The sequence below is a fragment of the Colias eurytheme genome, chromosome 15, assembly GCF_061535395.1.
Source record: "Colias eurytheme isolate Ceu_HAF_F1 chromosome 15, ilColEury1 Martin Lab GWU primary, whole genome shotgun sequence".
Taxonomy (NCBI): Eukaryota; Metazoa; Arthropoda; class Insecta; order Lepidoptera; family Pieridae; genus Colias; species Colias eurytheme.
Window position 1 is genome coordinate 143,635 of NC_142994.1, and position 15,367 is coordinate 159,001.

Genomic DNA, 15,367 nt, shown 5'->3' on the forward strand with positions numbered 1-15,367 from the left:
ATGACACATGTTGCTTGTCAGCTGTCAAAGTGACTTTGACATTTAGTAACGGATCCCGGATCCCCGTTCCATTTATCGATACTCAATGAGATTCACATAAATATGTGCCTTTTATTTTGTAATCTAAGATTATGTGAAATAAATTTTAAATTGGGTAAAGCCAGTTAAATAACTAATTCTATCACTTTTCGGTTTCGTATTATTGCAAAATTGTAACAGCCGAAAAGCATTAACATATTATTTATTATATTTTATTTCTATCGCCACTCACCACGACTTTTAAAATTTGACAACTGAAATTGTCAGACAGTTGACAGATGACAAACATCTGAAACATCTGTGAGCCGTACCTATTTTTTTCATTCCAATTTCCATCAAATTTCCACTTTTTGATCCTTCCAGTTTCCACTAACATTTCAATTTTCAGGACTCGGTATATTATAATGATGTAAATTGATTAAAAATGACGCAATAAAAATAAAGCCATAAAAAAGTGAAACACTATGCCATTATGTTCCGTTTAAATTCGACAAAACTGAACACTGAACAGTAGATTTGGTATTTAAATACAAGCAGTGTTATGGCATCAGTGAGATCTTCAGCAGCACGAGTACTGCGGGCTGCGCCCGGCACGTCCCGGCTGGTCGCAGTGCCACTGCGACGAGTTGTCGCTCTGAGCAAGCCGTCGCAAGGAACACAGGATAATTCCAATAAGAGGGAGAGAGGGAGCTATGCATTCGGTGCTGCATCGTTGGGTCTAGCATTGCTTGCCGCCAATCACATTTATAATGGTAATTCATTGAAATTGATATTTTTGGTTTAATGGCATTCAAATGCTTTATAAATGTAAATTTATAAAGAATAGAAAAAAAATTTTCGATCACGAGGCATGACTCGAACCCGCATCCTTTCGCGCCATTCCGGGGCGGATGCCTGACCCATTCAGCCACTCGTGACCCGCCAGAGCAATCGAATTTATTGTATTCTTTCAGTTGCTCTGGCGTTTTCGAATTTGATTGCTCTGGCGGGTCACGAGTGGCTGAATGGGTCAGGCATCCGCCCCGGAATGGCGCGAAAGGATGCGGGTTCGAGTCCCGCCTCGTGATCGAATGTTTTTCTATTCTTTATAAATTTATATGGTAATTCATTATTTTCATATATTAATTCAGTCATTAGTTGGTTATTTTCTTTTAAAATATAAGTATCATGACCAATAAAATAATAATCTTAAATGTATAAATAGTTTATAAAACTAAAATACACGCTTTTATGATAGAATCTCAAATCTGAATCTAAAAAAAGATTATTTGTTTATATTGAATAATAAAAATTAAATATTGTTTAAATGAAATAAAGGTACAAATGCTGAAAATGTACCTTCTATTATTATAGTGATTACAAAATGAGATGGCCTAAAATTTTTTGTTTTACTTTCAGAAAAGAAATTTTTCAAAGCTGCACAAGTTGGAAATGTTGCTGAACTGCACAAGTAAGTTAAAGTTTTTTTGAAAACTCTTTTTTGCTATGTAAACATGGCACCCAACTCAAAAGTTGTAACAAAAAATATGAATTTTTTACTCACATTTTTTGTGTTCATTTGAAAGATTTTTACTTGTACAAGACTCTAGGACCATTTTTCAATCATTTTTAACGTTGGTAGAAACCGTAAAAACTTCAAATCGGAAATTGAAATAAAAAAAAAAATGATTTCTTCCATTAACCGCATTCAATCATTTTCTGGTTAACTACAAACAAATACTTTGCTTCTAGGACAATTTATCAGTAATTTTTAACGTTTTTAGTAATCATATTCTCTTCTGAAATAGTGTTGTGTAGAAAATAAAATTGCTTTAAATTATTTTATTTTCTGCTCAATAGCAAAGAAAAAAAATTGCACTTTAACGTTTATCTATAAGAAACATCAATTACCAACTGTCAGCACTTGATTCAATCGAAAAACGAGCGAAAAGGCTTATTAACAATGACGTATTGGTCAATTCTAAATTGACCTGCCTCGAGCATCGTCGTAAGGTTGCCAGTTTGTCGGTATTTTATAGAATATTCTTTGGTGAATGTGCCGAGGAGTTACATAACTTGATACCGGCATCACCTTTTCACCATCGAACAACCAGACGCCGAGCAGATTTCCATCCTTATGTTGTAGACATCCCTAAAATTCGCACAAAGCGATTCACGTCATCATTTCTCTTGCGAACATCTAAGGACTGGAACTCTCTACCGAATACAGTTTTTCCACCTTCTTACAATCTATCCAAATTTAAAGCAAATGTGAATAGGCACCTTCTAGGTAAACATGTTCCAACCTAGGACGCGTTGTCACTTACCATCAGGTGAAACAGCGGCCAAATGTTTACCTATTCATGAATAAAAAAAAAAAAACAACCTTAAATTTGTTTGGTACTTGCCTATAATTTTTTTTTGGTGTAAATATAAACCAAACGAGTGTTACTACTTACTACTTCATATCGAAACGAATGAACACAAAAAAATACGAACAGTAATGTCTACATATTAGTAAATTTGAATCTGCAAATGTAATTTTTTATGAAAAATTACAGACAAATAACAGCTGCAAAAGATAATGGTATGGATTCTGGTGGCGACAGTACAGAAGGGCCGGCCGATCGCCGGCACTCCTTGGGCTGGACGGCGCTCATGGCGGCCGCCGCCAATGACCATCCAGCGGCAGTTAAAGAGCTACTCCAACTTGGCGCACGGCCGGATTTAAGGGAAAAATATGCAGGAGCTTCAGCCGCAGCAGCCGCGAGTGGCTTGCATCCATTGGAAATTCTTCAAAAGCGTGAGGATGAATTTTGTGGATCAATGAACGCGCGGGCGTCTTTCCTCGGCTGGACGGCACTACATTACGCCGCTTTGGCTGATTCTACTGGGTCCGCTAAAGCGTTACTCGAAGCGGGCGCCGACCCTACGGTGCGCGACCATGCAGGAAGACGGGCACTGCACTACGCGAGAGATCCGTCACCTACGCGTGACGTCATAGTGGAACATGCGCGGCGCTGGGAGGAGGCTGCAGCCGCCGCCGCTGCAGAAGAACGCCGTAGATTCCCTCTCGAGCAACGACTCAAACAGTTCATAGTGGGCCAGCAAGCCGCCATCGAAACGGTCGCCGCGGCAGTCAGGCGAAAAGAGAACGGTTGGGCGGACGAGGACCACCCGCTCGTGTTTCTGTTTCTGGGAAGTTCGGGCATAGGTAAAACGGAGTTAGCGAAACAGCTAGCGAGGTACATGCACCGCGACGACCCGGCGGCGTTCATCCGGCTGGACATGTCGGAGTACCAGGAGAAGCACGAGGTGGCCAAGCTGATCGGCGCGCCGCCCGGCTACGTGGGGCACGAGGAGGGCGGCCAGCTGACAAGGGCCCTGGCGCGAAGAGCTGATGCCGTTGTTCTATTCGATGAGGTGGATAAAGCTCATCCTGATGTCCTCACTGTGCTGCTGCAACTTTTCGATGAAGTAAGTATTTTAAGGATATTTTATCTTATTCTATATGTAATATTTAATTCCAATAGTTTAATTTAAAAAAATTACTATGGTGGAATCTGCATTCAATCATTTTCTGGCTAACTACAAACGAATTTTTTTCCAGTACAAACCTCCAAGACTATTTATCAATCATGTTTAACATTTGTAGTAATCGTAAAAAATCTTGACATCGGAAATTATTGAGAAAAAATGTTTTGAAAATAGATTTTTCAATTAAATCAATTCAATTAAAACAAAAAATTCAATCGATTTGCATGAAATCAATTTCTGGAACGAATATTTTTCCACTACAAACCTCTAGGACCATTTTCAGAATTAGTTTTGTGTAGAAAATAAAATTGCTCAGAATGTAAATACATATTTTTTAATGTTTTTCCTGCTCAACTACAAACGAAAAAAAATGCACTATAATCAACTATAAACATTAATCTATAAGAAACAACCGGTAGAAAATAATTTTTGCAATTTCTTACTTACCACATATCGAAATCTTTAAAATGAACACAAAATATGCGATCTTTTCAAAAGTCGGTTGCCAAGTTCACATTATTTTCCAAGTAAGTTTCTGAATATATACTATTGAACAGGGTCGGTTAACGGACGGCAAGGGCAAGCTGATCGAGTGCAAGAACGCGATCTTCGTGATGACGTCGAACCTGGCGGCGGACGAGATCGCGCAGTACGGGCTGCAGCTGCGCCGCGAGCAGGACGCGCTGCACCGCCAGCGGGCCCGCGCGCGCGCCGCCGCCGGCGAGCCCACCACGCGTATGTGTACACTTGCTTATAGGTTTACTAATTGGGATATTGCTTTTTGTCTGTTAGGATTTATCGATAAAAGAAAAAGTGCGATTTTTCAATCTTAGCATTTGTCATTTTAAATATTTATTTTTAGTTGTATTGTTATTATCCTTATAGACTAGAGTAGATAATTTTTGAAACAAAAAAAAATCGCAGTCGGATGAAACCCATTACAAAAGGAGGGGAATATGATGAAAATAAAAGGAAAAATAAATTACGGTCAATTCGAGTTAGGGAAGTGGGAGGGGGGAGCTTTTATGAGAAAAAAATGGTCTCTCTCGATTTTCGACAAAACTACATGTCCTACGGAAGAAAGTTCATTGGCAATGTTGTAGATGATAAAAAGTTCTACAACTTTTGTATTTACAATTTTTTCACATAACCTCAAAATTTAGGTGAAAAATTCAAAAAACCAAGTTTATGGCTTTTATTTTTATCTACTTCAAAATTTTTTTTTTTTTTTCTATGAAATTTGGTGGAAACTTACTTTTATTATGTCCCAAATACACTGTAATTTATTTGATTGAAAATATTTATTTGTTTCGCCTTATTTTAAATTAATACCAAAAAAACAACCTAATTTTCAATCGAAAAGTCACCCGTCAAAATATCAGCTTTTTTCAAAAACTTGGGGAGCTTTTTATTCATTGAAATCTCTTCTTTCATATGGTGTAAAAAAAACAAACACCACCATAGTAAATGTTCTCAGGAAATGCATACAAGCGTATTTCCAAACTATACATAGCCAGAACGCAACCATAGGAAACTGCTCGTGTATACTTTGTAATGCTGTTTTTAAGTTTGTTATTACAAAATATACACGAATTTTGCGTACTGATCGTGTATACTTTGTAACGCGGATGCTTGCTTCTTCGTTTCAAACTATACACGATCAGTACGCAAAATATGTATAACTAAATATAGCTACTACACCACTTACGCTTGAGCGAAATAATAAATATATAGGCAATCAAAGACTTGTACAGCTATCTACTTTATTTTATCTATCTACTTTTATTCTTCTTGATTGATTCAGTAAAATATGGAATAAAATATTATTAGGTAAGCTTACAAAAATAAATAGGTAACAAATATAATGGTTACCTATGGGCGAGGTTAGGTTCGTATTTTTTTTAACTACACAAAAATAGTCGCCTCGCAACCGTCTTCTTCTGGACTTATTAGATTCTTATATTTTAGCACTATTGTCAATTGTAAGTCGTGCAGTATATTCGGGAACGAAGACACAAGCATCCTCGATACAAAAAATATACGATCAGTACGCAACATTATATACACAATACACATGCATTTTAATAATAGATTTCAAAACAGCAATACAATAATATAAACGCGAGCAATGGAATGACGCCGCGCTTACTCCGAAATATACACGATTAGTCCGCATGCGTACTAGCGCTGTATATTTTGGAGCGCTATTCTTACTCACTTCACTACAAAGTATACGCGAGTATTTGCGTACTGCTGTTGTATAGATTGAAAGAACTTTGTAAAAAAGTTATTTCCAAACTATACGTGATTAGTTTCACACCGTTGCGTACTGGCCTTGTATAGTTTGGAAAGACGCTGCATACAAACAGTGTGAAAAAGAGCATTTACTAAATCAGGCACACTTTTCAAACTACCTGAAATGTTTTTATCGACATCATTTTGCTTTTGAATATGCTGTAAAATATTATACTTAGATCAGATATTTTTTTTTCTTTTGAAATATTACCGAAAAGCCGATACAAGAGAAGATATAGAGTTCGAGAAGTGTGCCTGATTTAGTAAAAGCTCATTATCACACTGTTTGTATACATTTCCTGAGAATATTTACTATGGTGGTGTTTATTTTTTTTTTGCATCATATGAAAGTAGAGATTTCAATGAATAAAAGGCTCCCCAAGTTTTTGAAAAAAGCTGATATTTTGACGGGTGACTTTTCGATTGAAAATTAGGTTGTTTTTTTGGTATTAATTCAAAATAAGGCGAAAAAAATAAATATTTTCAATCAAATAATAGGGATAATGTTAACAGTAAAAGAGTTGCAAGTTTTCTTCAAACTTTTAATCTTATTCAACATGTTTCTCAGCCTACGCATTTTACGGATTCTAGCGAAACTTTACTTGATATAATATGTACTAATATGCCTGTTCAAAATATTGTGATTGATTATATTGAGGAACTTAGCCATCATGCATTCTTATCGTGTGCACTTAATATATCTAAACAAAAAGTTTTGCATAAATATATCACCTTTAGACCGATTCAAAATATTAATAATGATGAATTTAACAAATCTTTGCAAATAATCAACTGGTCTTCGTTGCTTGCACTTGATAACGTGGATGAACTAGTGAACAAATTCACGTCGTACATTAAATCGCTCTTTGACGTTCATGCGCCCTCCAAGAAAATACGTGTGAAAAACAAGCAACCGCCGTGGATAACATTTAATATTAAAAAGATGTTTCGACTACGCGACGAAGCTCGAAATAAAGCACGTCTAACGAAAACAGACTCACATAAAAAATTCTATATTGATTTAAAAAAATATGCAAGTATGGCATTGGAGCGTGAAAAAAAGGCGTACTTTGATTTATTTATCAATGCAAATCTGAGAAAGCCTAAAATTATGTGGAAACACATCAAGGACAACACGGGTATAAACACAAAAAAACAGCCTTTACTTACTGGTCATCTTGGAAATCCTGATGTCCTAAACAATCATTTCCTTGATGTCCCTGGAAATAACTTACAGCTATCCACGCTAACTTACTATGAGTTCCATCGCCACGGTGACACTTCTTTCTCCTTTAAACCTGTAAATGAGTCGACAGTGCTACGTACCATTCAGGAACTCAAATCGCAAGCTGTTGGAGTCGATGATATCTCATTAGATATGTTCAAGCTTACACTCCCAGCATCTCTGTCAACTATAACCTACATCATAAATCTATCTTTTGCATCTGGTGCCTTCCCAAGTCTGTGGCGAAACGCGCTTGTACATCCCATTCCTAAAATTGATAATCCGCTGGATTTGAAGGATCTCCGACCAATCAGCATATTACCATGCCTATCGAAGATTCTGGAAAAAATAGCACACAAACAGTTAATGGATTATTTAGAAAAAGAAAATATCTTACCTGATCGTCAGTCTGGTTTCAGGAAACGAAAAGGTACAACTACAGCTGTGACTGATGTGATGGATGATATTCTTTGCGCACAAGATGAAGGGAAAGGTACAGTGCTTGTGCTGTTGGACTACTCAAGAGCTTTTGATACTATAAATACTTCACTTCTGTTATCCAAACTGACATATTATGGTTTAAGTCCACCTACTATAAATTGGTTTAATAGCTATTTGAGTGGTCGAACACAAAGAGTATCAGTTGCAATGGAGGATGGTAGTATCAGGTTGTCAGAATGCAAAACAGTAACAAAAGGGGTTCCTCAAGGCTCTATTTTAGGACCCCTTTTGTTCATATTATATAGTGCCGATATTGTAAAGCAAATAAAATCATGCAAATATCACATATATGCTGACGATATTCAGCTTTTTACCTCCTTTTACCCAGATGAAACATGTTCCGCAATAAACAATTTAAACTTGGACTTAGCTTCAATATTCGCATGGTCAAGCCGAAATTCACTTGTGCTAAATCCTAATAAGTCGAAGTTCATGGTTTTAGGCACACCTAAAGTAGTTAGCTCCATCCAAAATCGTCTTATTCCCGTAACTATTAATAACGAAGTCATAAAACGTGTTGCGGAAGCCCGAAACTTGGGGATTATTTTTGACGAAAATCTACGATTTGAAAAATATATTAATGTTACAGTAGCTAACTGTTTCTATCGTTTAAAGATTCTGTACCGAATTAGAAAATATCTCAATACGGAACTTCGCGTAAGACTTTGTGACAGCCTTGTCCTATCTAAATTTAATTACATGGATGTGGTATATGGTAGGCGGATTTTGAAGCGAACGAAACGAGCAATACAGCGCGTTCAAAACGCATGTGCCCGGTTCTGTTGGAACATTCCTCCACGGGAGCACATTACGCCATTTTTAAACAAAGCCTGTGTGTTAAATATGGAAAATCGACGACGACTCCATTTCGCCTCGTTCCTTTTCGATATTATTAAGTTTGAATCTCCTCTATACCTCTTTCAAAAGTTGGTTTGGATGGGAGATCATCAGGCAGTGTACAAAACGAGACAAGCAGCGACTAAACTGATGATTCCTAAACACCACTCTGCCAGTTTTCGGGGAAGCTTCAAATACAGTGCCACTAAGTGTTGGAACAATTTACCACCGCCGCTTCCTAGCCTTCGCGCGGTTGAGAACTTTAAAAAAAAATACACAGTTATATTACTAGAGAAACAGATCCAACCTTAGTGGCTACTGATGATGATTATCTCTATTTAATATATATGTATATCTATCAAATGTAAAAAATATTGAATATACGTTAATTATACTTTCTTTTATATATTTATTACTACTTATATCATATTTATTCTATTTATTTTTGTTTATCTCTGCACATAGACGTATTATTATTAGTAAGTATATTTTTTATTTATTGATTATTTATTTTAATATTTTCTTACTGTAATGGAGGTCACTCTGATTATTGCGACAACATTTAGGGGCCACTGAAAACCAGCGCTGTGCGTGCATTTCTGTCGTACAGTATTTAGCTGAGTTGGTCACCCTTTTTCGAGGACATCCTACCGTGCAAATTTCGTTTTATTTTTTATTTTTTTTTCTCTTTATAATTTTACTTTTTTTACTGTTTTGTTTGTCATGTTTTTAAGACTTTGTTTGATTATGTCCTTGAAATAAATGTTTTTTCTTTCTTTCTTTCTTTCTTTCAAATAAATTACAGTGTATTTGAGACATAATAAACTAAGTTTCCACCAAAAAAATAAATTTTGAAGTAGATAAAAATAAAAAACCAAAAACTTGGTTTTTTGAATTTTTCACCTAAAGTTTGAGGTTATCTGAAAAAATTGTGAATACAAAAGTTGTAGAACTTTTAATTACCTACAACTTTGCGATTAAACTTTTTCCGTAGGACTTGTAATTTTGTCGGAAATCGAGAGAAATAATTTTTTTTCTCTTAAAAGCTCCCCCCTCCCACTTCCCGAACTCGGATTGACCGTAATTTATTTTTCCTTTTATTTTCATCATATTCCCCTCCTTTTCTAATGGCTTTCATCCGACTGTGATTTTTTTTATCTTTTTATTATTTTTGAAGGTTTCTACCCCAGTCTATTAATGAGTTGTAACAATTTAACATGCTTCAAAAAAAATAAGTCCACTTGAGAGTTATTTTAACATTGTATTTAAAGTTGACACAATTGTGACCTGTCCAAAGCATTTGACTGAGTAGAACATTCCTCTCTTCCTTAAGTAAACACTAAACAACCTTACCACGACTCAAAAAGATTTGTCCATAACTTTATTGCTTATCCTACCTTCAGAATGGGATACAAATCGTTCTTGTTAATGTTGAGAGATCTCGCGGTGCATCGATTAAGATTGGTGTTCCTCAGGGATCCGTTTTAGGTCCCTTTTTGTTTTCAGTATAATGATTTAGCATATCATTTGCAAAAAAGTCCAGTAATTTACGGAGTTATTTATTAAGAAAGGTCATCAACAGTTGTTACATAAGCATCTTTTTATAAATTATTATACACAACAATTAAATATGAACTCAACATTCACAGAAACTCGAATAAATTAGGCGATATTGAAGTTGAAACAGGTGAATGAATAAAAGTCAGAGTTTAAGTTTGAAAAGCTGAATTTTTGTTGTTTAATATGTTCGAACCAAATTATTTAAAACTAAAAATGTTTAATTTATTCAGCAATACGCGAAGACGAGCTGCCGGAGCAGTCGCTGGAGGTGTCGCGGCAGTTCAAGGACAGCGTGGTGCGGCCGATCCTGAAGCGGCACTTCGGGCGCGACGAGTTCCTCGGGCGCATCAACGAGATCGTGTACTTCCTGCCGTTCTCGCGCCAGGAGCTGCTCACGCTGGTGCAGCTCGAGCTGGCGCGCTGGGCCGACAAGGCGCGCGAGCGGCACAGCGTGGAGCTGCGCTGGGAGGGCGGCGTGCTCGGCGCGCTGGCCGACGGGTGAGTGCGCCGGTCTACTCTTGTAGAGCACAAAGTGCGAACATTGATTTCTATGACATTTCCTGTTAGCGATGGGTCGTGTCGATACTTCACTATTTTATAGGCAAAGGCGTGGCTTACATTCAGCCACGTCGCTAAACGTGTTTTTACGAATATTATAAAGTGCATTTTCAACTAAAATTTTTATAGTCTATAATTGACAACAACTGGAGGGTTTCAATTAAATTGAGTGTTATAATATAACACACATGAAAGTCACGTGTGTCACGTGTGAGTGTCACGTGTGTCACGTGTTGGAGTCACGTGTGTCACGTGTTGGAGTCTTGTGTGTCACGTGCGAGTGTCGCGTGTGAGTGTCACGTGTGTCACGTGTGACACACGTGACACTCTGACGTCCCTTGTTGCTTACGTTACAACTATTTTATGTCGAAAGAACATAAATATTTAATAAATTTAATATTAATTTACCTTGTAACTACATCTACTTAACCACGAAATAGAATATATTGCATAGTTTCTAGCTACGAACTGTGTCGCGTCTGAGTGTCACGTGTGTTTCACGTGTTAGTGTCACGTGTTATTGTCTCGTGTGAGAGTCACGTGTGTCACGTGTTAGTGTCACGTGTGTCACGTGTGAAAGTCACGTGTGTCACGTGTGTCACGTGTGAGAGTCACTTGTGTCACGTGTGTGTTCCGTGTGAGAGTCACGTGTGAGTGTCACGTGAGTCACGTGTCAGAGTCACGTGATTCACGTGTGGGAGTCACGTGTTTCACGTGTGAGTCACGTGTTTCACGTGTAAGTGTCACGTGTTAGAGTCACGTGTTTCACGTGTGAGTCACGTGTTTCACGAGTAAGTGTCAAGTGTGTCACGTGTGAGAGTCACGTTTGTCACGTGTGTGTCCCGTGTGAGAGTCACGTGTGAGTGTGATATGTGTGTTACGTGAGTCACGTGTGAGAGTCACATGTGAGTGTCACGTGAGGCACGTGTGAGAGTCACGTGTGTCACGTGAGTCACTTGTCAGAGTCACGTGGGTCACGTGTGTCACGTGTGAGTGTCACGTGAGTGTAACGTGTGAGGGTCAAGTATGAGTTTCTTTGTCAGATGTAACTTGTTTAAATATTAGAAAAAAGATTTCTTATTGAGCTATATTTTTATAATAAGTATGTCCAGTTGCAAACCAAAAAAAACACAAAATATAATTTTTTTTTTATTAATATAATGATGAACAATAAAATGATGTGCAGGTACGACGTGCACTACGGCGCGCGCTCCATCAAGCACGAGGTGGAGCGGCGCGTGGTGAACCTGATCGCGCTGGCGGCCGAGCGCGGCGCGCTGGGACGCGGCGCGTCCGTGCTGCTGCACGAGGCGGCGGGCCGGGTGACGCTCGCGGTGCGCGCGCCGCACGCCAGCGACTACACGCCGCTCGACCTGGGCGCGCTGTAGCACGCGCGTCGCAAGGGGAGAGCGCACTATAGGGATGGTAGCGTGCTCTAGCGAATGAAGAGCGCTTTATAGGGCCTGTAGAGCGCTCTGTAGGGATGGTAGCGTGCTCTAGTGAATGAAGAGCGCTTTATAGGGCCTGTAGAGCGCTCTGTAGGGATGGTAGCGTGCTCTAGCGAATGAAGAGCGCTTTATAGGGCCTGTAGAGCGCTCTGTAGGGATGGTAGCGTGCTCTAGTGAATGAAGAGCGCTTTATAGGGCCTGTAGAGCGCTCTGTAGGGATGGTAGCGTGCTCTAGTGAATGAAGAGCGCTTTATAGGGCCTGTAGAGCGCTCTGTAGGGATGGTAGCGTGCTCTAGTGAATGAAGAGCGCTTTATAGGGCCTGTAGAGCGCTCTGTAGGGATGGTAGCGTGCTCTAGCGAATGAAGAGCGCTTTATAGGGCCTGTAGAGCGCTCTGTAGGGATGGTAGCGTGCTCTAGCGAATGAAGAGCGCTTTATAGGGCCTGTAGAGCGCTCTGTAGGGATGGTAGCGTGCTCTAGCGAATGAAGAGCGCTTTATAGGGCCTGTAGAGCGCTCTGTAGGGATGGTAGCGTGCTCTAGCGAATGAAGAGCGCTTTATAGGGCCTGTAGAGCGCTCTGTAGGGATGGTAGCGTGCTCTAGCGAATGAAGAGCGCTTTATAAGGCCTGTAGAGCGCTCTGTAGGGATGGTAGCGTGCTCTAGTGAATGGAGAGCATTCTGAAAGGATGGTAGAGCGCTTTAGAGATTGTAGAGCGCTCTGTAGGGACTAGTTGCGCGCTCAAGTGAATGTGGAGCGCTCTGTAAAAATGGAGGCGTGCTCTAGCAACTGCTACACGCTCTAGGTTACAGAAATCTCATCCCCGCCTGAAGTTCGCACATTGTACAAATTAGATACATAGCTAAACTGTGTTCAGAGCTGTGATTATTTTAATTTATAAGCATTGCTTCGATCGTGCAAGCTTGTGCGCTATATTCATAGAATATTAGAAGATTTAAAAAAGTAGTTTTATCAAGCTTTGAAATTGTTTGTAAATATTAGACATGGGCAATTATTGAAACCAAATGTGATCCAAATAATGATTAAATATTCTAAAAATAAATAGTAAATTTCTAATATCGTGTTTTATTTTCTTCCTTTATTTATCTTGTGTTTTATACCTGTAGCTGTGTTTACTTGAAACTAAATTATTTTAATGATATGTTCAATCATTTGATAAAGTATCATTTACATGTTAAAGAGAAGGAAAGCGGATAGCATAATTTATAGAAACTGGCCGTCCTCTTCTGTATGTTTGTAGATCAAGTTTTGAATATTTCGAATACTTATAGTAAAGGAAAGGGTGCAATAATAAAACAAACTGTTTTAAGTGCTAATTTTATTAAACTCGCACCGTTATATACAAATATAATGTATAAATAAACAACAACTCTTTACAAAATATAAATCGATTAAGTAACATGCGTCGGTCGCGCAGCCGCCGCGGTGTCACGTGACGTCACGTGGCGGCCCCGCGACCGCGCCACGGACAACTAAACACGTTGAAGGCCTCCGGTGACACTACATCCGTACAGTAACATTACCCAGTACGCAATTATAATAACTCTACGTAAATAATAGTTCACGTGCACCCGCCCTGCAACCGTTACAATCACTCAAAACACTAGCGACAACTAGCTTTACAGACAGATGCAATTCAGAGCCGAAAAATAGACAAACATCTATGCTATTTATACCGATTAATTTTCGATTCAAAGAAAAAAACTAGACTATTATCAAATTTACATAGGGCAATGTAAGCTTAGCTGTTGTAACAGGTTGCAGACGAATGCACTACACATAATAGCACGCACGAAAAGGACGATATGAGTTGGTGACTCATCGCATCACACTCACATTCTACACTTAAACTTAATGTAGGCTCCCACGCAACATGAGGACGTAAATAGACTAGATCACTCCTTGTGCTATCAGCATTCTAATGTGAGATGATATCCATAAAAAGCATGTTTATGTCACTTTGTGAAGGAAACTATGTATTAGGTCCCGCAGCGTCCTTATGTTGCAGTAAAAGACCTCTGTAACTATGATACACCTTTGTGATCTATCTTTATTAGGTACATTGCTTCCATTAACCACACGATCAATAACAGATTATAAAATTTAAACTAAATGCGAGTGTTTGTTTTATGTTAAGCACCTATTGCTAATTAATGCCTACTTGTATGATTGGATGTAGCTCTCGTTTTACTTACAGCTATAAAATGCGTGGAACTTATGTTAAGTCAATAACCGCACGGGATCTTACCATCTATCATCTAATAATCATCTATTCAGACTATTCATAATGCTGATATTGCTCAAATTGGCGTGATATGAAATGCATACAAAAGCACAAGGCAAAGTGAATAAATGAAGTTAATAACAAAGATTAGTTTCGTCATTACTATCAGCTCAATTGTTTTAGATCCCCGCTGGTTATTGACTGTAGGAAGTTCCCGCAGCGAGAGCGTTTAGTGCCGTTGTGTGAGACTAATGTGTATGTAATGGTATAATTGGTATAAATCGGTCGATACTCTGCAACTGTTACGAATAGGACAATACGTTACACAAAATCCCTGTTTCACATGTTTGATCTTAATCCGCTAAATACTTCTATTGCCGTTGCGCTTCGATAAATTAGTATTGGAAAACTTTTTGGAACACGTTATTCATTTGGTATAATTTAATTTTTATTTAAATACGTTTTTAGTATACATTAATTATACGTTGTATATAAAATATTTAATCTTATTTTTATTTATTTTTTTTAAATTGCATCTACTTATCTAATTGGTGTTTGATAATATATGCCCTTGTTGCTTACGTTACAACTATTTTATGTCGAAAGAACATAAATATTTAATAAATTTAATATTAATTTACCTTGTAACTACATCTACTAACCACGAAATAGAATATATTGCATAGTTTCTATACTGTTCGCTCCCATAAATAATTAATCTGTAAGTATTTGTGCCGATTTGTCGTTGTTAGAGTATTGAGTATCTAAACGTTTAATAATATTATGACGGTTTGTTATATTATGTTTCATATAATATGTATGTATAATGTATAATTAAGTATTTTTGACCAAATAAACTTTCATAATATGTTTTATATAAGTAACTAAGTAGGTACATGTTTTAACTATCATAATATCTCAAGTTGGATCGAACTGCACATGGTGTATTTTATTATAATCGGTTAAGTGGTTTAGGAGTCCATTGAGGACAAACATTGTGACACGAGATTTATATATATATTAAGATATAAGATAAACAAAAGCAAAAGGAAAATCATTATACTATGGTGTAAAACTACAAATCTATAGGCGACAAAATATTAATTTATTCTCAATTTGATAATTTAATAAATTTCTTGTGCTTAG

The 15,367-nt window shown here is 37.8% G+C and overlaps 1 protein-coding gene across 1 annotated transcript; it reads left to right on the forward strand.

Moving 5' to 3' along the window:
* The first annotated feature begins 334 nt into the window (after positions 1-334).
* LOC149902080 (mitochondrial disaggregase-like) lies at positions 335-13,052 on the forward strand. Its single transcript, XM_090109954.1, has 6 exons — positions 335-791; positions 1,438-1,489; positions 2,580-3,495; positions 4,113-4,290; positions 10,204-10,471; positions 11,718-13,052. The coding sequence occupies exons 1-6, from the start codon at positions 581-583 to the stop codon at positions 11,917-11,919; spliced, it is 1,827 nt and encodes a 608-aa protein (XP_089966080.1). The 5' UTR covers positions 335-580; the 3' UTR covers positions 11,920-13,052.
* Positions 13,053-15,367: the final 2,315 nt, after the last annotated feature.